General features: G+C 44.2%; 2 protein-coding genes and 1 pseudogene across 7 annotated transcripts in view; 1 reads left to right on the top strand and 2 right to left on the bottom strand.

Annotated features, from left to right (window-relative positions):
* NDRG3 (NDRG family member 3) overlaps positions 1-1395 on the bottom strand; it is a 74429-nt gene extending 73034 nt beyond the window's left edge. For all 5 annotated transcript variants that reach the window (XM_032419355.1, XM_032419357.1, XM_032419356.1 and 2 more), the window contains exon 1: positions 1329-1395. The gene's annotated coding sequence lies outside the window, so the exon portion shown is untranslated. The remainder of the gene's footprint in view (positions 1-1328) is intronic.
* Positions 1396-3355: 1960 nt separating this feature from the next.
* On the bottom strand, positions 3356-19172 carry DSN1 (DSN1 component of MIS12 kinetochore complex). Of its 2 annotated transcripts, XM_032420053.1 has the most exons (11): positions 18853-19172; positions 17395-17442; positions 16838-17164; positions 14195-14268; positions 13502-13574; positions 11005-11092; positions 8868-8927; positions 8390-8464; positions 6617-6764; positions 5040-5127; positions 3356-4467 (listed from the first exon to the last, which is right to left on the bottom strand). In XM_032420053.1, the coding sequence occupies exons 2-11, from the start codon at positions 17426-17428 to the stop codon at positions 4364-4366; spliced, it is 1071 nt and encodes a 356-aa protein (XP_032275944.1). In that variant the 5' UTR covers positions 17429-17442; positions 18853-19172; the 3' UTR covers positions 3356-4363. The 2 variants fall into 2 exon arrangements, with proteins under 2 accessions (XP_032275944.1, XP_032275945.1); XM_032420054.1 differs by lacking the exon at positions 16838-17164.
* On the top strand, positions 11617-12157 carry LOC116641621 (annotated as a pseudogene).
* Positions 19173-20966: the final 1794 nt, after the last annotated feature.

The following is a 20966-nucleotide window of genomic DNA, read 5'->3' as shown; positions in this document are numbered from 1 at the left end:
TTCCTTTGGGATTTTAAATCATGGAGGCTTCTTATATTCACCACCACTTTGTCAATGCCTTCTTTCTCTTGTTACTTTATCTTAAATACTGAGATGTTCAAGCCCAGCATTGGGACAGAGCCAAAAAGCCCCAGAATGAGGTGAGTGCTCGCCAAATTTGCTCTGTCACCTCCAGATCCAGCCAGCCCAGCTAGCCCAGTCCTGCTTTCCTGGCAGCCAGAAAAGGAAGACTAATTATATCCTCTGGGGGGCCAGATTGGGGGTAAAATTTGGATGCGGGCAGACAAGGCTTATCCTTGTTCTGCCAGTGAGGTACCATGGGAGAGCTTCCTTGCCTCCTAAGCCATGAGGTTCTAGTCTACCTGTGACATGGAGGCCAGCTTCGCGGGGGAGGGGGGGGAAGCTGGGGACGCACTGGATTGGGAAATGCTGAGGTATTAAGTGAGATAATCATAAAATGTTTAATAATATCCCTGGCACACGGCGAGCATTGGATGAAGGTGAGCTCTTATCAACAACATACTACTATTATTATTATTACAGTAACACCTCAATTATACTCCAAGATATTGTTTTCACAGCCTACTTTTATGACGTTGAAGCAGCAACTCCAAAGATGCAAGTGTATTTCAAAAATAACTCCAGAAATGCAAGTGTATTTCAAAAAATTGTAAAGGTACAAGATCAAATTCTAACTGTACTAGCCTGAAAGCCCGAGACCCTGACTTCAAGAGCTAGCCCTTGCCCCTATCAGGCGCGTGACCTTGGGCACTGCACTTCACCTCTGTGCCTCAGTTTCCTTATCTGTAAAATGGGGCTAAGAAGCCCCTCCCTCGCACGGTCATCGTGGGGTCCAGCCCGAGGGTACTCCTCGCTGCACCGGGGTCGCACGCACGCAAGGCGAGCTCCCGGCCCACCTTTCAAGCGCCCTGGTTTCGGGACGGGCGGGGTAGGTGGTGAACGCCCGACCCGAGGCCCACCGACCTATGCCGCCTGTACGGCAAGAGCGGGAAAGGGGGGCGCGCTTAAGGTGCGTCCCTGAGACCGAGGGGGTCGGGCGCCCGGACCGCCCGCACGCTGTCATCGGCGGCTTCGCTGCCAGGCCCCGAAGCCCGGGAGCGGGGAGCGGCTGAGGGAGGCCGGGCTGACCCAGGTCCCGCCGGCGGGGAGAGCGAAGGGCGCAGGGGGACCTGGAGGAGGCTGGCAGCGCGAGCCGCGGGCCCCCGCGCGCCGCGGAGATTAGGCGCGGAAGGAGAAAGCACGGGGAGCGACGCCCCCGCAGGCAGCGCCGCGCGTCCCCAGCGGGCCGGGCTGTGGCGCTCACTCACCTGAGGCGCGGGCACCCGCCAGCAGTGCAGCAGCGGCAGCAGCAGCAGCGGCGGCGGCTGTGAGAGGGGCGGGGAAGACTCTGCGGCCGCGCAGGCGCGCTGACGGTGCCGGGGCCGCGCAGGCGCGCTGTGCCTGCCCCCTTCGGGAACTACCGAGAAGATGGTGGCTGAGCCGGGAGGGCCCTGCGGCGCCATCTTGGCTGTAGTTTTTCATGTTGCGGAGTCTCCCGGGAGAACCTGAAAACTAGAGCGGCCCGGAGGGAGGGGCGTTGAGTGCGGCGTCTGGCCCGCCTCCTCCCCTTCCGCCAAATCAGATCCTTAATGAAGCTCTTAAGAACCAAAAAAAAAAAAAAAAAAAACCAACCCTTGCAAGGCAAGGAAGGCATCCTCCTTTTACGTGGACCCAGAGATGTACCCAAGGGCACATAGCCTAGCACAGTGCTTGGCTTGTGGGAGGTGCTTACCAAATTTTTGGTGAATGAGTACAGTTAACTGAAGAACTAGAATCCAAGATTCAGGGCTCCTAATTCCCAGTCCTCCATTCTATCTCCTCTATTACAACTGCCAGCCACACCACCTCCTTTCTTGGGTGCCACAGAGAAATGGAGTTTTGGTGTGTTTTTGTTTTAAGAATGATTACACATTAAGCTTAATGACCCAACGATATAACACCAAAATATCCCAGACATAATTCCCTCCCCCAAAGAGATTCTTGGTTAATCTCACTGACTAAAAACTAAATTAGGACAAACGGAAGGAATTTAACCAAACATGTCAAGGACAGCAACTGTCTGTAATATTGTTACTCGTCAAGCACAATTCCTGAAGGAAACTTGGGAAGAGGGGAAACTGAAGTTAACTGAGCACAGACTTTTATTTTATGATTTATGTTTATCCGTTAACATTTACGGAGTGCCAAATTGGTTCTACTATCTCTATGTCCTTGGTTAGATTATTAAGCCTCTGACTGCTTGAATTCCTCCTCTAGTGACAAAAAAATACAAGCTACCTAAGTTGTGGTCTGTATGCATGTAAAATCCTTAGAGCTTGTATTATTTTTCTATGCTCTATCTTATTTGGCTGTTGAAGATGCAGACAAAAACACACTTTTTACCCTTGAGTTTGAACAAATTCTTACAAACAAAAAATGCAGTATGATGTAATAAATGACAGAGGTACAATCACCTGGGAGAGGTGTGATCTATCCCCATTTTACATATGAGTAAATTTGAGCATAAGAGATAAAGATTCACTTCAAACGGTGTGCTCTTTCCATTATACTACTCTGCTTCTGAAAGAGTAGGCAATTAACACGACTCCTCCGATGCTTAAGAGCCCCAGCTTTCCTTGGGGCTGTCCAAAGTTTCCCTCTTGCTCTAGCTTTGACAGTATTATCCATTCTCAAGGCTTCAACAGCTACATATCAGTTACTTCCAAATTTTATCTCCAGTCCAAATGTCTCTACCCAGTTTTCCACGTCTATATCCAATGGTCTAGTTGACTTCTCCATTTGGTATCTCAAATTGAACTACTAGCTTTCTCATCTCATTAGCCGCTCTACTAATCCGCTCAGTTGTTCAAGCTTTTGCCCCTCCAGCACATTGATACCACTGTTCTAAATTTATACTTTTTAATCTGACTTACAGCATCCCTGTGATATAGGTTCTATCTTTCTCCCAATCTTACAGATAAGAGGTTAAATAACTTTTTCTCGGTCGAAGTGGCACTTAGGCTTTTAACACATAGGTCACATGCCTACTAAGTTCCAGATACTATGAGCAACTCCCACGTCTGTTTTTGTTCTTTGCTCTCTCCCCAGTTCTTAGAACTATGCCTGGCATATAGCAGGGGCTCTGTAAATACATGAAAGAAAAAGGAATGTGGGGGGGGGGGTCCCTGGGTGGCTCAGTCAGTAAAGCATCTGCCTTTGGCTCAGGTCATGATCGTGGGGTCCTGGGATCAAGCTTTGTGTGGGGCTCCCTGCTTAGCAAGAAGCCTGCTTCTCCCTCTGGCAAATAAATAAATAAAATCTCTTAAAAAAAAAAAAAAAGGAATGTAGGTCAAAGGAAGGAGATACCACCTTTCCCTAATTGGTACTTAGGCCAAGGTTTAAGACTTAAAAGATTATGACTGGGTATTTAAATGAAGTAGGCTTTATCCTATTAGGAGGATCAGAGAATAAGAAACATTAACAATAAATTAGTTGGTGTTTTCCTGGTAATTAATGCTGAGGCGTATTTCCACACTATTGTTCACTTCAGCATCTTGGCAAAGAATCCTATTTTCTGCTAAGCCCCCACTGCCTTAAAAAATTTTTTTATATGCTCAGTGTATACACAAAGACAAAAGAAAGCTTTTAATAATGTGCAATTTTATAATGCAAATTATTAAAAACAGAGAACAATGAAAAACAGTACTTAGCCCCCTCCTGCCATGAATCCAGGAGTTAGGATGTCAACTCAATATTAAAACCTAAAGCACACTGTGAACAGGACAGAGAATGAGTGGTATTTCCTTCAATCTGGACATTGTGTAAAGTGATACACATTTATCCATATGATGCAAACAACGCTCACAACTCCTCTACCAAAAATCACCTTCAGGGCCACACTAGAAAATTAGTCCCATTCCTTTACTACCAGAACCCAACTTGACCCCTAAAATGTTTCCCTGGATTTGGTCCTGAATGACTTTGGATTTTTTCAAAACCTAAAAAACATCTTCACAAGATGAAGATTACTGACCATGAAGGATATTTAAAAGAATGGGCTACTAGTTCTCAAGATCATTCCACAAAAGAAGTTGCAAGCATTTTGCACATTCTTGGAAAAAGCATCTATACTACACTCTTTCAGATGCATAAATTCTGTCACTTTTAGAAAAAAAAAAACTGCAGGGCTCTACATTCAGCCCGTTATCCTCAAAGCCAACAGGGCAGCTATCACCAGCTCAGACTGCCACGCAGTTGCCATGTTCTGGGGCACTCTTCCCATTTCTCTCCTCTGGAGCACCTTGTGCAGGAAAGCTATATGAAGTCACTGACAAGACTTGGAGCAGTGTGTGGTAGGTGGGTTCTGTAGCTGAAGCTTGAGCAGTTTTCGAGCTGGAGAGGGATCTAATTGTTGTGTGCTTCTCTTCCCTGCAAAGGAAAGACAAAAGTAAATTTCAAGTGAATTCAAAATAACATTTATTGAAAACTTCTTGTATGGACAACTGTGCCAGACACTGAAGGGCATTACAATGACAAATAAGAGTCTCTGTCCTCAAGGAGATGGCAGTCCGGCAGGAAAGCCAGCTGCAACCACAACCATAATACTATGTAATGAGAAAATGAAGGTATATAGCAAATAATTTAGGGCTGGAGTAGGCCAAGGAAAAGCAACAGGGAAGTAATGTCAGTGTCACTTAGTGGATTCTTGAAGAATGAAGAGGAAAACGGCAATGGGTATTTAAAAGCTTGGATTTACTAAAACAACACGGTTTGTGGGGATTTAATTTTCCAATCTACTGTGTTCCTGTGAATTCACATCTAGAAATTTCCCATCAACTTTGAGTACCCACAGCATAATAATTTATGGTGAGGGGAGAAAAAGAAATCATCTACACAGGCCTTATTTTCTGAGACCATATGCTTTGAAGGGCAGTTTGTATCTGAAGGGCTATCCTATATAAAATAGTGCAAGCTCTAGTCCCCTGAAGACACACACTCACCGAGCTGTACTGACACCTTCTGGAGACACTGGGTACTTTCATCCATAAAAGCATGCAGCTGCCTCACTGACCCTTGCAGTTCATCCATCTGCACATGAAAAACAGCTGTGAGCTATAAGGGGTCCGTGGCTTCTTTTTTTTTTTTTTTTTAAGATTTTATTTATTTATTTGACAGAGAGAGACACAGCCAGAGAGGGAACACAAGCAGGGGGAGTGGGAGGGGGAGTGGGAGAGGGAGAAGCAGGCTTCCCACAGAGCAGGGAGCCCGATGTGGAGCTCGATCCCAGGACCCTGGGATCATGACCTGAGCCGAAGGCAGACGCTTAACGACTGAGCCACCCAGGCGCCCCATCCGTGGCTTCTTTGATGTTCCTCAAAAAAGGAAGGCAAGCTCCTGCTCAGGAGCTTTGCTTTGCTGTCTTTTCAACCTGGAAAGCTTGTGCCACACACTTTGTTTGCTCCTCCAGATTCACACTCTGCACTTCTCCATGTTGCCCTATGCCCTGGGAGGCTGCCAAGCATAACCTCAGACAGGATTCCATGTCCTCTGGTGTCTGGGCAGGTTTAGCCAAGAGGGAGCCCAAGTGGGAGGGAGGTGAATGAAGTCAGGATATTTTTATGCAGCCTTGCTGGAAGGGTTGTCTTGAGTTAGTTTTGTCTCTCAACTGAAGGTCATGGCCCACTATATAACTTTCTTCCTCTGGTACCACAGTGACTGTTCCTCCCCTCCGCCCTTCAGGCCTAGGGACACTAAGAGTTCAGCTGCCTCTAAGCCCCAGGTTACTGCACTAATCCTTGTGGTTTCCTCAATACCCACACTTTATATATCACTCCTTCAATTAACCTTTATCAAGTGCATCTACTTTCTGTCGATACTTGGAGTGATACAATACTATTCTCCCAAATGTCCTCAGGGCTCACTTCCTCATTTCTTTTTTTTTTTTTTAAGATTTTATTTATTTATTTGAGAGAGAGAGAATGAGAGACAGAGAGCAGGAGAGGGAGGAGGGTCAGAGGGAGAAGCAGACTCCAGGACTCCAGGATCATGACCTGAGCCGAAGGCAGTCGCTTAACTGACTGAGCCACCCAGGCGCCCCACTTCCTCATTTCTTTCAAGTCTTTGTTAAAATGGCACCTTAGAGGGGCACCTGGGTGGCTCAGTCGGTTAAGCATCTGCCTTCGGCTCAGGTCACGATCCCAGGGATCGAACCCTGTGTTGGGCTCCCTGCTCAGTGGGGAGCAAGCTTCTCCCTCTCCCTCTGCCTGCAGCTCCCCTTGCTTGTGCTCTTTCTCTGTCAAATGAATAAATAAAATCTTTCAAAAAAAAAAAAAAAGCAGCTTAGAAGGACCATCAATAACTGCTCTATACAGCAACCTGCTGCCCTTCCTGTCCACTCTCTCTTTTACCTTGCTTTATTAGCTTTTATCACCACGTATTTATTTTTTTTATTGTCTCTCCATGTTTCCCCAAGGTAGAGCTGATAGTTATCTCATTACACATATTCTCCAGGTCTCTGAATTTCCAAGGATGACAACATAGCAAAGCTAAATAACCAAATTAATATGAGCCAACTCACCACCAACTCCATATAATCAAAGACTTTGTTTTGGTTCTGCAATATCTTCTGGTAGTCAGGCTTTGTATTAAGGACTTCACTCTGGGAAGATCCAAGATATGTTGCAGGTTCCACTTCAACTTCAGTAACTTTGGTTTCAGCTGATCCTCTGGAAGGAAAAAAAAAAAAAAAAAAAAGAACAAAAGAGCGCTCAAGGAATTTTTTTAAAAGGGTTTTTAATTATTTATTTATTTGAGAGAGAGAGAGCACAAGCAGAGGGGAGAGGGAAAAGCAGAATCCCCACTGAGCAGGGACCCTGACATAGGGCTCAATCCCGGGACCCTGAGATCATGACCTGAGCCAAAGGCAGACGCTTAACAGACTGAGCCACCCAGGCGCCCCTCAAGGAATTTCTATAATCATTTTCTGGGGGAAGATATGTAAGACAACCTAGGGAAAAAAATCGCCAATAAGGCTTTATTAACCTGAACGAATATTCTTCCACTCTACTGTAGGCGTAGGCTTTCTTATTAACAAGGGGGTCTGAAATGATTATTCTAGTGTTAATATATTTATACCACTGGGCTCCAGGAAATGCTAGAACCTTCAGATCAGTTGACTCCACCTAACAGTAAGGTCCATTTACAAAAAGGACTATAGGTGGGGTATGGTAAAGCCAAAGCTTGCTTTCCTGAAATCCATATCTATGATCTTTTCCAAAAAATGCTGGGCCACTTTAATTATCTGAAATAACTGAATATGATGGAGAGTTCATGAAAACTGAGGACTCTTTAACAACAACCACTCCCAAAATTTCCTGCCAGACCCTGCTAAACACGTTCCATTTCACCTCATTTTACACTCACAACAACCCAATGAGGTAGGTACTAATATTATCCCCGTTTTCAAGAGGAACTTCAAGCTTAGAGATTAAGTAGCTTGCCCAAGGTCACAAAATGAAGGAGTAATTAGTATTGTAACAGAGACATTCTGCTTCCAGAAGCATTCCTCTTAACCAATAAGCTATGCCACATCAAAAGTTCTTATTCTGAAACTTTGATCTTACACTTTACCTATCTTCATAAACAGAACATGTAAGGGGCAAATAAAGTAACTGGTAACCATCAGTGCCTGGACTGCGGAACTTTTCAAACCATGTTCCTGAAAGCACCTCCTTACAAAGAGGCCACTTCTGCAGTTAGGATTTTAGCTAACATTTTATATTTGGGTTTCTAGCTGAGATACTGTTGGGGGAAAAAAAGCTTAAAATCACTGGCTTAGATGGCCAACTAAATCAAAGTCTAGCACTTTCCCACTTTTTATGCCTTTAGGACCCAAAGATCCTCTCTCTCCTATACACCCTCTTTCATCACTCCCTTCCATGTCTTTGCATCTCCACGAAGGACCTGGCCAGGGTTCTCTCCCATACCTGCAGCTTGAAGGCCACGTGCAAACTGACGTGCCCTGACCAAGATTTTGGCCCAAGCCCGGGTGCCCTGGTACAGGGCAGAGATGGGCCTGTCTCCCCCTGGATGTGGGACAGCAGCCAAGGACACAGAACTGAAGCAATTCTGTTCTTTGACTGAAAATAGTGACACCCACTCTCCCTCCCTTTCCCCCAACTCTCCATTTATAGTCCTAGAGTGCTAATACACATTTTATAGAGCTTTGATGAGTTGATTGGCCTATGAGAAAGGATTCATCTTTCAATTTGTGCTAACAGAACTGAAATCAATTCAAATCAAATTCCACAAGGTAAAAAGATAGCTTCCTATTTCCAATCATGGAGCTAACCTGGATATGATCTCTTCAGCCTCCTTCTGGTAGTACTGCAAGAGCTGATCCCAAGACTGACGTTCTAAAGAAAATCTATAGAATCAGGAAAAAAAATAATCAGTTACTTTTTGATCATCTCATTCTGAATCACTCAGGGCAACAATAAGTACATCAGGTGTCTACTCTGGTTCTAAGATGTGAAAAAAAGGTCATTAAAGGATCAGAAAGCCCGACTGATTCAGAGGATATTAATTTAATCAAATCAAACATGAGTTCTTAAAATCAAATTAACATCCTGATTCCCCAGACTCCATTCTATGAAACTGGCCATCAGTAAAGCCCACAAGATCCCAATAAGCAGCTTTCTAAATTCCAGTGTTGACACACTAGTACTGAGACTCTGAATGGAATGTTTACTATTAATTTTTTCCAGACCTAGTTATTTTCCCCAGATGAATTTAGATTTTCCAACAAAGGATCACTCATTTTCACTTACTTTGTTATGTATTCCTTCATTTCAGCCACTGATGTTTCCAGAGACAAATCTGATGCTTTTCTGGAATACAGATAAGACTGTAAGATCAATATAAATCTTTCCAAAGCACTTGCTTTTAATAGGATGCCTTACAAAATTTTAATGGCAGTAAAAGATATTCAGAATTCATCTTTCAACAAATATTTATTCTTGAGCTCTATCTCACTTTTGCACTAGATAACAATTTCCTCAGCGGTCTCTTTATTTTCTATTTCTCTCATCAATTCCAATTCACCTACAGCCAGATTACCCTTCCCTAAAATATTCCTTAATTTTGTTTTCCTTGCCTAAAACTCTGCGACTCTCAACTGCATTCAGAATAAAAGTCAAAACTCTTCAACCTGGCACTTTAGGCTGTTTTGGCTCCAACCAGCTCATTAACTTTGATTCCAATTGTTTCCTTTCACCTATTCTGCCCCATATAATCTCATTCAGCCCGACCCTCAAACATCTGGAGCTTTCCATCTCCAAACTTTTGTTCACATCATTTTTTTTTTAAAGATTTATTTATTTATTTGAGAGAGAGAGAGAGAGAAAGCATGAATGGAGGAAGGGACAGAGGGAGAGAATATCCAAGCAGACTCTCGCTAAGCATGGAGCCTGACTCAGGGCTTGATCTCATTAGCCATGAGATCAGGACCTAAGCAGAATCCAAGAGTCAGAAGCTCAACCAACTGAGCTGCCCAGGTGCCCCTTGTTCACATTGTTTTTGTGTCTCTTCTCTTTGAGTCACCTTTTAAGGACCAACAATACTTTTGTATGTGACATCTCTTCTTCCCACTCAAAATGATGTTATCAGTGGACAGGGATTATGTTTATTTACACCAATGGCTTAGCTCAGTTGGGTGACTAATCCTGATGGAAAAGAAGCACTGAAAATGCCAAAATTCTGCAGATGTACTTGGTACTCTACCTGGCAAAGACAAGTTAGCTGTGCCACCTTTCATGTTTCTCCACCAAGGCCTGTGACACACAGCCTCTATCACCTCTGGCTGAGATGCAGCAGCTGGTGGCTTAAATACACTGCATTAAAAGAGATACTATGCTGAGCCAACATAGTTTTCATTTTCTGGATAGTAATGTTAATTCTTTTTTTTTTTTAAGATTTTATTTATTTATTTGACAGAGACACAGCGAGAGAAGGAACACAAGCAGGGGGGAGTGGGAGAGGGAGAAGCAGAATTCCTGCTGAGCAGGGAGCCCGATGTGGGGCTCGATCCCAGGACCCTGGGATCATGACCTGAGCCGAAGGCAGACACTTAACAACTGAGCCACCCAGGCGCCCCAGCAATGTTAATTCTAACAATCTGTGGGAAAGTAAACCTTTGTGAAGTCAAAACTAAAAAGTTTTATGAGGTAGGCCCAAGTGACATGATTTGTTGCAAGGCAGGAGCTAGAGGGTTAGGCCCTGCCCCTACAGAGGAACTACCAGTTTGGGGCTGGGATTTAAAAACTCCTAATATTCTTGCTTACCAACAGGTGAAGAACATAAGTTTATCACCAACTTGCCTTGCTAGCAAATATCTGAACAATGCTTTTCCTCTCATCTCTCCATGGCTGGTTCCTTCCCACCACTCAGGTCTTAACAGGTCTTCTCTGTACACTAACTAAAGTTGTGTACACCCCCCTCAAGTCATTATCATAGTTACTGACTTCTTAGATAATCACTACCTGAAATCCTTATTTTCTACGTATTTGATTGTCTCTCCTGTTAAAATACATAAGAAAGACCTTGCTTGAGGGGCGCCTGGGTGGCTCAGTCGTTAAGCATCTGCCTTCGGCTCAGGTCATGATCCCAGAGTCCTGGGATCGAGCCCCGCATCGGGCCCCCTGCTCCGCGGGAAGCCTGTTTTCCCTCTCCCTCTGCCCCTGCTTGTGTTCCCTCTCTCGCTGTGTCTCTCTCTGTCAAATAAATAAAATCTTTAAAAAAAAAAAAGAAAGACCTTGCTTGACTTATTTATCATTTTATGTCCGGCATCTAGAAGAGCCTGGTGTGTAGAAGATGCTGGATAAATGTTTGTTGAGTGAATAAGCAACTAATTATAATGAAAAGTCTTAATTCAATTATAATTTAGGACAGAAGGGGAACTGCACATACCCTTTTGAATCTTCAAAACATTTTTGTAGAGTTCCATTACTTTCCAGGCTCTCTGCAAAATGCTTCAATTCTTCAGAAAGAGAAGATGCTAGAGGGGGGAAAAAAAAAGTACATGTTATAAAATAAATAGAATATGAATTTCCACAGCAAGCTGCTGACAAAGATATATTCAAGGTGGTCTCAGCTCTAGGGTCCCCTGTTACATTTTGGCCCTCTCACCTATTCAAAGAAGTAGTATAAATATATAGAAAGATTTTATCTTTGTTCTTTGGGTAGGTATAGATAAAACGGAAGACAACTCCTCTTTATGACATTTATGATAGCGTTTTTTATACTTGACTGGTGAAAACTAGTTAAAAGTTATATGTGCACTGACATTTCATTCTTTCAAGAAATTTCAACTGCTGGCACTGAAAGGAAGAACATATTACAGAAGTCAGGCAATAGGCAGGGGCGTAATGAAAAATGTTAAAGGAGAATAAAGAATTATGGGCATAAGGTAAAAACAGGTCTCTGCTTCGACTTGGAAGAATCTAACAACTGCACTCAGGTGAGAAATGCAAAGGGGAAAGCAGATGTTAAACAGTTATCGTATCTACTCTAATTATGGCGATGGTCCAATGCCGAGATAAACAACAGCCTGAGTTCATATATTTTCCAGGTCTTTTAAGTGGGTAACACTGAATATTTCTGACCCTGGATGATTGTGTAGTTATACTATAAAGAGCTACTTCCTAGGAAGTTGAAAATGGATTCCTAAGAATATTTGTAACTTATATCACAGATGAACAGCTAATTTCCTTAATGTATAAAGAGTTCCTACAAACTGATGTAAAAAAGCCAACATCCCAATTTTCAAAAACGAAAAAGGAGCCTTTCCAGCGGTGCCAAACTCCCCACAAGAACATCCCCTCTCAAAGGACCTCCTCCACCCATCCCAGAAGAGAAAAGGAAACACAAGAAGTGCCTGGCGCAGAGCCCTAACTCCTACTTCATGGATGTGAAGTGCCCAGGATGCTACAAAATCACCACCGCCTTTAGCCATGCACAAACAGTAGTTTTGTGTGTTGGCTGTGCCACTGTCCTTTGCCAGCCTACGGGAGGAAAAGCAAGACTTACAGAAGGATACTCCTTCAGACAGAAGCAGTGCTAAAAGCACCCTGCATCAAGATGAGGGGCAAACTATCCCAATCAACACATTTTGGATTAAAAAAAAATGAACAAAGGATACAATCAAACAACACACAGAAAATGAAGTACAAGTGGCTCTAAAAAATATGAAAAAGTGCTTATCCTCTTTGAAAAAAAAGGAACACAGATTAAAGCTAGAAAATACTTCTTATCACCTATCAAATAGTAAAAAATCTGAGGTGCTTGGTAAAACTGTTATGAGTGTGAAAAAATAGGTACTTGCATATATTGCTGGTAAGAGAATAAACTGATAGAACCTTTCTGGAAGGCAATCTGGTAATTTCTCACATTTCATTTGATCTATGTAATTCCAATTCTAGAAATTTATCTTCTTTTTACTTGTGTATGTGCCAAAAGACTTGTGTAAAAAGGTATTCATTACCCTATTCATTATAATAGCAAAAGACTGGAAACAACCCTGAAAGCCCACCAGTAAAGAACTGGTTAAATCATATATGGAACATTTATAAAATGAAATGTCATATGGCTACTAAAATGTCAAGACAGTTCTATATGTGCAATATGGAACAATGTGCAAGACAAACTGGTTTTAAAAAAAAGACAAGGGGCGCCTGGGTGGCTCAGTCAGTTAAGCGTCTGCCCTTGGCTCAGGTCATGATCCCAGGGTACCAGGATTGAGCCCCACATCAGGCTCCCTGCTCAACAGGAGAGTCTACTTCTCCCCTTCCCTCTGCCTCTAACCACTGCTTGTGCTCTCTCCCTTGCTCACTCTCTCTCTCTCAAACAAACAAACAAATAAGACAAGGGGTGCCTGCGTGGTGTCTGACTCTTGGTTTCAACTCAGGTCATGATCTCATGGTCATGAGATAAGCCCCGCATCAGGCTCCTCACTCAGCACGGAGTCTGCCTGAGTTTCTCTCTCCCTCATCTTTTGCCCCTCCCCCGCACCCTCTCTAAAATTAGTAAATAAATCTTAAAAAAAAAAAAAAGACAAGGTAAAGAACAGTGCAGAGTATATGTTCATTTGGTATTCATGTAAAAATGTTGGAAATGCAGTAAGATCTCTGTAATAATCAACCGGAAGCTGGTGGCTGTGGTGTCCTCTGCAGAGAGGAGTTGCACTGGCTTGGGGTGGGAGGCTGGCTTACGTCACACCTTTATACCTTCTGAATGTCATAAGCATATATTCTTACTTTTTTAAACAGAACTCTAAAATATAGATGGGGGCTGGTTTTGTGAGGCAGCAGCTCCTATAAATGGAGGTCCTGAAAGTGGGGCTTCAACTGACCTAAACAGAAGGTAAAGCCAAAGGCCAAAGCTTGCTCCTCTATTCTTAGCAACTTACCTTTGGCTCTAAAACTTTCATGACTGAAGCCCTCAGTGTCCTTTAGGAAAGGTTCAAGTTTCTGAACAGAGAACTAAATAAAGAAAAGCATTTTCAGTACAACCAAGATTTTCCAGGCCAGTCCCGAGTTCATGTAATTTCATGATGTTTAATCAACATGAAAGTAAACATGATTTAATTTTTATGCCTAAGATTTTTCATATAAACAAATAAGTAGATCAGGAAAAATCTCTTTGCTCAGACTATACATTTTGATTTTTGGTTCAGAGAAACATGGTCATTTAATTAACACAAATGACTTATCTAAATTGATGTAAATCACCAGTTAGCCGTATAATTTCCGCTCGGTATGTAGTCAGACCTTAAATGTCTGCTTTAACTTAGATATTGACCTTCACCCACTTTAAATTCCCATCATTTGCTGCCAATGGGCAAACTATACCAGACTGAGGAAATCTCTGTCAGGTGCTCAATTAGCACCAGCACCAGTGGGATTGGTAGAGAGACTAGTCCAGAGAGAAATCAGCTGCTGCTGGGATTAAATCTGGCTTTTAAATTAATCCCACCTAGACAGAAGCATCTTTTAATCTCAACTGATACATTACACAATACTGATCTCTTTTTGGGGCTGTCACAGTAACAGTTTAAAAAAAAAAAGAAAAAGAAAGCATTTCTCAATTCCGAGATTCTTACCTGGAAACTGGAAAGCAGGAGAGCAACCAGCCGTTTGCTTTCTGTTAAGTTGGCACTGATGGATCTGCTGAGCTCTAACATAAAATATCACCACATGTAAGGAGCTAGATACTAATAGTTAGCAAACTAAAAAAAACTGAAAATTGTCCTCCCTCCTGATGGGGTCTAACTTCAGGTAAGAACGCGTAGGCAGCCTTTTCTACTTAAAAGGAGAATTTATATAGAGTATATCTAATTTTTTTAGACTCACCAAAAAATGAAATTTACCTATTTATATGTACTAACTTTAAAATGTTATTAAGAAACCTTTTATGGATTACATTAAAATCTTGTCTGTTATGGGTGCCTAGATGGCTCAGTCGGTTGTGTTCAACTCTTGATTTTGGCTCAGGTCAGGATCTGAGAGTTGTGAGATCAAGTCCTGCAACTGGCTTCCTGCTCAGCCAGAAGTCTGCTTCTCCCTCTCCCTCTCCCCTGCTCCTGCCCCGGCTCATGTGCGAGCTATCTCTCTCTCTCTCTTTCAAATAAATAATTAAATCCTTAAAAAATATAGTAACATCAAAAATAATAAAAACAATGTAACTTTAAAAATCATTTAACTTGTTTCTGATGTTTTATTTTCAGCATTCAAGGAAAGGAGATGGGAATATTTGACCATCTTTAGGACAGGCACTGCAGTGTGTTTTGTTTGTTTGTTTGTTTGTTTTTTTATAGTAGGCTCCATGCCCAATGTGGGGTTTAAACTCAGGACCCTGAGACCCTGAGATCAAGAGTTCCATGCTTGGGGCGCCTGGGTGGCTCAGTTGGTTAAGCATCTGCCCTCGGCTCAGGTCAGGATCTCAGGGTCCTGGGATGGAGCCCCACGTAGGGCTCCCTGCCCAGCGGGGGGTGGGGGGGGGTCTGCCTCTCCCTCCTCGCCCCTGCTCACGCTCTGTTTCTGTTTCTCCTTCTTTCAAATAAATAAAATCTTATAAAAAAAAAAAGAGTCACATGCTCTACCGAGTAAGTCAGCCAAGTGCTCCTGCAGTGTGCTTTAAATACACTGTCTTATAAATTATGAGCTCCATTTTACAGATGGGAAAACCGAAGCTCAGAGGGCAGATAACTTGCCAGAGGCCAGATATTCAATCCCAAGTCTGCCACCAAAAAATGTGTATTTTCCCACTAAGAGCCATACTGCCTCTCTATAATGACCTAATAATGACATTAATAGTAATTTGTTGAACACTTGCTATATAAAAGGCATTTCATTAAATGCTATGCACACCTCATTAAAACCAAAGGCAAGTAGCTTATCAATTCCATTTTACAAAGGAGGACACTGAGGCACAAAGGCTGGATGATAGGTAACTTGCCCAAGGTTACATGGTGAGTCCCCCTGAATTGGAGGGGTATTTTACATAATTATGCCACTGAATCCTCAAACGACTATAAGATGTACTGTTTTTTTTTAATTATGTCCATCTAAAAACATCAATTATTACACAGCAAAGAAAGTTTGCTCTGACAATTTGAGATACATACATTTTTGTCCTCCAGCTTCAGCTGGCTGTGTTTTTAGTTCTTTTGCCTCCTAATTATTTCTCATTGCTGTTAGTATAGAAAAACAGGATACCTTCTGCCTCTAACCAAAGAAACCTGGCAAGTAGCCAGGAATAACCAGGAGATAACCAATCTTATTACATCAGTGATTTTTTGTTATACAGAATTTTAGGTCCACAGGCCCTGAAACAGAGATAAAGGTAGGGGTAATCTTAGGGAATTGCTTGTTTTCTTGGCACACCTACGGAGTAAAGCGCATGAGCACAATTGTGGCAGCAATATGCTAAATGGCTATTTTTACCCAGATTTCCTTCTACACATCAGGCCATCTGGAAGTGAGCTAATATCTTTAAAATAATCACAATAGCTTAACATTGGAGCTATTTACTTACTATATGCCAAGAACTGTGTTCTATATCAATTCATTTAATTCTCACACAACCCTGTAAAATAGGTATTATTTCATCCCATTTACTGATAAGACCTGTAAGGCAAAGGAGCTTAAGTAATCTGCTCAAGGTTACACAACTAGTAAGTTCTTCCTGAAATGTGCTGGACTTTCCACATTAAATCTTGTACTTCATTGCTTATTGAGATGTAATTATTATTGTAAGTTCACACAAATCACATTCAAATACGGCATGTCTAAAACCTTAGTTTTCACCAAGATATTTTTACAGGCATCCTCCCTCCGAGATATTTTCAGTTATAAAGCCTATAAGCAGGTAGCAACCCACCCACCTTTTTACTTTAAGAAATAACAGAAAGCCATACAAAGAAATCTTTAATGCCTCTCATCCTAGCAGAGGTGAGAGTTGAACAATTGTAAACTAGAATTTTTGTTCATGGTGGAGATTACAACGGGCAGCTGTTAACATAATAGCAATCATATGGAACACTCACTAGGTGTTTGACATTAGTACTTAGGATCTTAGACTATCCCCCTTACAGATGAGGAAACTGAGGTTGACAGGGGTGACATGATTTGCTCAGTCACATAACAAGTAGCAGAGCCAAGTCATTCCTCCTCCATTCTTTCTGCCATACCTCACTGTCTCTTATCTGAGCTGGAACTCCTGTCTTACATACACAGCACCCCACCTGTGATGCCCTGATGAAAGGCAGGCAGTGACTTCCGCCGGCTCATTTCTTTCATACTTGCTCGCCGCCAAGATTGACTCTTGTCTTGACGATCGGGAGACTGTTCTTGGGGAGACAAATGAAGGAACCTGGACTGAAGTCCTTCCTGGCGGCCGAGATCACAACTTCCCCCTATTCTAGGGCTAGAGCCAAGGTGAATTCTTTCCTCTGAAACGCCTTGAGTCATCTCCAGGGAGGCAGGTGATTTGCTACACACTTCCACAGGGATGGGATCCGATTCCAGTGGATGATCATGAGTCTTAGTTGCCACTGGTTCCTCTTCTAGCACTTGTTATGAAAAAGTCAAAATACAAAATCAAACCCACCACAACCATGCATCTGAGCAAAAAGGTGGAAAAAGAAAATATATGCCCCAGATCATGGAAACAGTGAGGAAGCATCTCCGCAAATACGTAAATATGTGATTCCAAATCCACCAGAAGCCAGGAAAGCATTTGTGTATAGCTGAGAAATCTGAACCCAAGGCAAGAGGGCCTTAATTTTACTACAATACTTACCTTCTGTCGTCTCTGATCTAATTACTGAAGTCATCCTGGATGAAAACCCTGAAAATAGGAAAACAAGGTGATCTGTTCTTCACATTTCAGCCTCAGTCTCGCTGGGGCTTTACTACCCCAGAAGAGACCTTGTGTTGTCCAGCCTTTCTGACCTGTTCATCTCTGCCCCACGAAATTCTACCTACCTGACAAGGCCCAGCCCAGTCCCACCTCATCCACCTCCTCCAGAGACTATCAGACTATCATTACCTCCTGTACTGAATTTCTACAGAACTCATCGTTAGAAATACTCATGTCTCACTTAACACGTACCTTCCTTTATTTCCCATTTAACTAGTCCCTCATATCCTAGATGGCATTATGATCTACATGGTCTTCCAAAGTAGAAAAATCACATCATCCTTTACTTCTTATGTTTAATCTCCACATCCAAAGTCCTGTCCATCCTACCTCCAACAGTCTCTGGAAAGCTTTTCTACACTTCCAGTTCTTAGTTTAGTATATGGGTCTCAGAACTTCCACCATCTGCCTCCCCCTCCCCAGCATAATCTTGCAGCCTCTCCACTAGTTTTCCAACATCCAGCACTGCTCCTCTCCAATCCATTCTTTAGACAGCAGCAGAGATTCTTCCAGTATATTCAACACCTTCCATTAACTAGTCCTAACTTACCCATCCCTGCTCTCTCCTGCCACCCCCATTCCCTGCATCACTTTTGAATCTCTACATACACACTGCCTGTAAGACTTACTCAGCCTTCTCAACCTAGCTCAAATGCGAAGCTTTCAAACCACTTCTCTAGGCAAAGTTGGTTGCGTCACCCCTTAGTCTTCCTAGCACTGTACAGTCTGTTTACAGGTCTGTCTCCCCAGCCAGACCGTATTTGTATCCCTAGTGGCTGTCACAGACAACTGACTGGAAGAAGGCAAGGAAGGACATGACTGAGGCGTCTCTGCAAATTCCACGCTTACCCCTCCCTCCCAGCAAAAATCTGTATGAGGGGGAGGGACTCTAAATAAAGAAAAATAAATATATAGGGAGGGACAGCGTGGGAAAGGTAACAGAACAAGGGTGGGTAGGTCAAGGATCTAGATCCCCACAGTAGGGCTGTATCACAGATTCAAGCCTGGATAATAACAGCAACAAATGTCATTTGTTAAGCTGCTTGTTAAGTGCTTATTATATGCCACGATCTGTGTATGTATGTACGCAGGCGTTTTATTTGCATCATTATCTCATTATCCCACTGAATCCTTTCCACAGCTCTGTAAATACTATCATTAATTCCTCCCCGCAGATAGGGTTCAGAGGGCCAAAAGCCCGGCCCACTGGGGACAGCCCGGGGGTGCGGATGCAGAGGTGGAATTCGAACCCAGGCCTGTGACCCACCCCCAGCCCTCAAACACCGTTCTGCACAGGCCCCGAGCGAGAGGCGCGGCCCGCCTTGGGATTCCTCTCACCCGGACGAGGCCGCAGCGCTCCAGTTCCCCCAGTCCCCTCTGTCTGGGGGGCAGCGACCGGTCTGGGCTGGGCGGAGAGGTCCGACGCCAAGGAGGCTGGTGCGGGGATGAGCCGAACGGCGTCCACGGACAGATCTGCGACTTCCTGACGTCCGGACGACGCCAGTCCAGCCCACAGCCTCCGTCTCGGAGATACAAGCCAGCAAATCACTCTCCGCGGCCAAGAGTCGCGCTTCGACGTCCCGCGCCCCTGCGGCCGCTCCTCACGGGCCTGGGGCGCCGTCAGCTATCTGCGACACTAAGGCTGCAGCCGCTTCTGAAAGACCCGCCAACTAAGGGCGCCTGCGCAGTTGGCAGCCTGCCGGATCCGTTCACGCATGCGCAGAACGCCGGCCTCCTTCGAGGCGCATGCGTAAACTTGTGTTCACCCTCTTGCCTTCCGCCCGCCCCAGCCCCCCTTGTCCAAGTCCTTGCTGGTCCCGACCCGGCCACGTAAACTATTTCCCCAGCTATGCCACGCCCGCGGAGTCCCCTCCTACGGATTCCACCTCATCTTGTCCTTTGCGCTGGACGCATTCAGAGCCCATTGAAGATGGGGAGGCAGAGTCCCAGAGAGGTACTTGCCAAAGGAATATAGTGGATCACGGGGCATCTGATGCCCTGCCGCGTCGTTAGGCCATGGTCCGCACCCCACGTTTATATTAACTGCAAAAACATGGGCTGTGTCTTTCCCAGGGCAGAATGGAGCTCTGTACTCCCTTTGTTTTATTCTGTTCCACTCCTGCTCCAGCACTTTCTCTCCTTCTGTGACCCCTTCAATATTGGCAAAGTTCAAGAACTCTCCTGTGCAGCCTTATTGCAGGCCACCCCCTCCCCAAACTGCTTGCAGCTCCTCTGCCCACCCCTGTTGCTTCTTCCCTCTGCTCCTTTGCTCAAGCCGTTCCCTTGGCCTGGGAAGCCCATTCCAGCTTTTTCCTGCAAAATTCTCCCAATTTTAAGCCTCAGCTGAGGATGCATCTCAGACTCTTCTCTGAGGCTCCAGACTGAAAACTGTGTTCCCAGAAGCGCAGCCGTGCCTACTCCACAGCAGGCTGCTTCTTCAGCACCTAGCATGATGCCATGGAAATGTCCCCTTGCTTATGTGGTCCTTTCTTTCAGATCTGAAACCAAATGTTGAATTATTAGCAGTCCAGAAAGTCTGAAAGACGCGTCGGAGAGCAGCTGCTGGAATGTGACTGTGGTCATCCTTCCATAGCAGCTGCGGTCCTTGGAAAGGTTTTCAGATGGGAGGTAGAAATCTGCCTTCCTGAAATTTTCCACTCTGTAGTTGCAGCCGGCTGGCTCTAATAGCCACCTGAAAGCAGAGATTTGCTCTTGGTTCCCAGAACATCACTTTCTGGGGCTCAGTGGTACCCAGTTCCTTCTATGCCTGCCCCCCTCTTTCAACTCCTTGTTTGTCAATGTCCCAGGAACAGAACACAATATTCCCAGCCAGGGCTGGTCATCCTGAGGCACAGTGAAAATATTGCTTCATGGATTCCAGACCCAATACATCCTCTGTCCTTCCTCTGCTTTCAGTTCTCCCATGGCTTCCTATGGTCTACAGGACGTGGACATTCCTTCCCTCATAAGGCACTGCATGATCTGACCCAGGCTTTTTCATCACTCCTCACTCCAGTGACATCCTGTGGGCTCCCCATTTCTGCTCTGCTCTCTTTCTACTAGGCTTTGATATGTGCACTCCCTCACCCCGGAGCCACCTCCTGTCAGTCTCCTGCCTGTAATATACCACTATCCCCTTCATTTATTCAACATCTCAACCTCAGGTGCCAGTTCAGATGTCCTGTGAAGTCTTCCAGTTCCTCCTGGCTCCCTGAACACCCTGGGTTCCCCCCTGCCATTGACATTTGCTTTCTTGTCTTCCAGGCCTATCTATTGCATTCTCAATGCCTAGCACAAACTTAGTTCTTGTTAGCGCCCCCCCCACACACACACATCTCACCCCCAAATAAAAAAAGAGAGGGAGGGAGAGAGAGATGTAGATTTTTCATATGATAGCCAGCTTCCAAAATGGTCCCCAATAATCTCTGCTTCCTGGTGTTCATGCCCTGTGT

The sequence above is a fragment of the Phoca vitulina genome, unplaced genomic scaffold (assembly GCF_004348235.1).
Source record: "Phoca vitulina isolate PV1807 unplaced genomic scaffold, GSC_HSeal_1.0 scaffold22, whole genome shotgun sequence".
Classification (NCBI taxonomy): Eukaryota; Metazoa; Chordata; class Mammalia; order Carnivora; family Phocidae; genus Phoca; species Phoca vitulina.
This window is presented reverse-complemented; position numbering and strand designations above follow the sequence as displayed.

What these genes read in the sequence shown, in the direction of transcription:
- DSN1 (XM_032420053.1), bottom strand. Translation starts at nt 17,428, where the DNA reads ATGACTTCAGTAATTAGATCAGAGACGACAGAAG. An exon ending in CTTTCATCAGGGCATCACAG is followed by an intron (nt 14,269 to 16,837) that starts GTGGGGTGCTGT and finishes ATTTTATGTTAG; the next exon opens with AGCTCAGCAGATCCATCAGT. An exon ending in TTGATTATATGGAGTTGGTG is followed by an intron (nt 5,128 to 6,616) that starts GTGAGTTGGCTC and finishes TTTCATGTGCAG; the next exon opens with ATGGATGAACTGCAAGGGTC.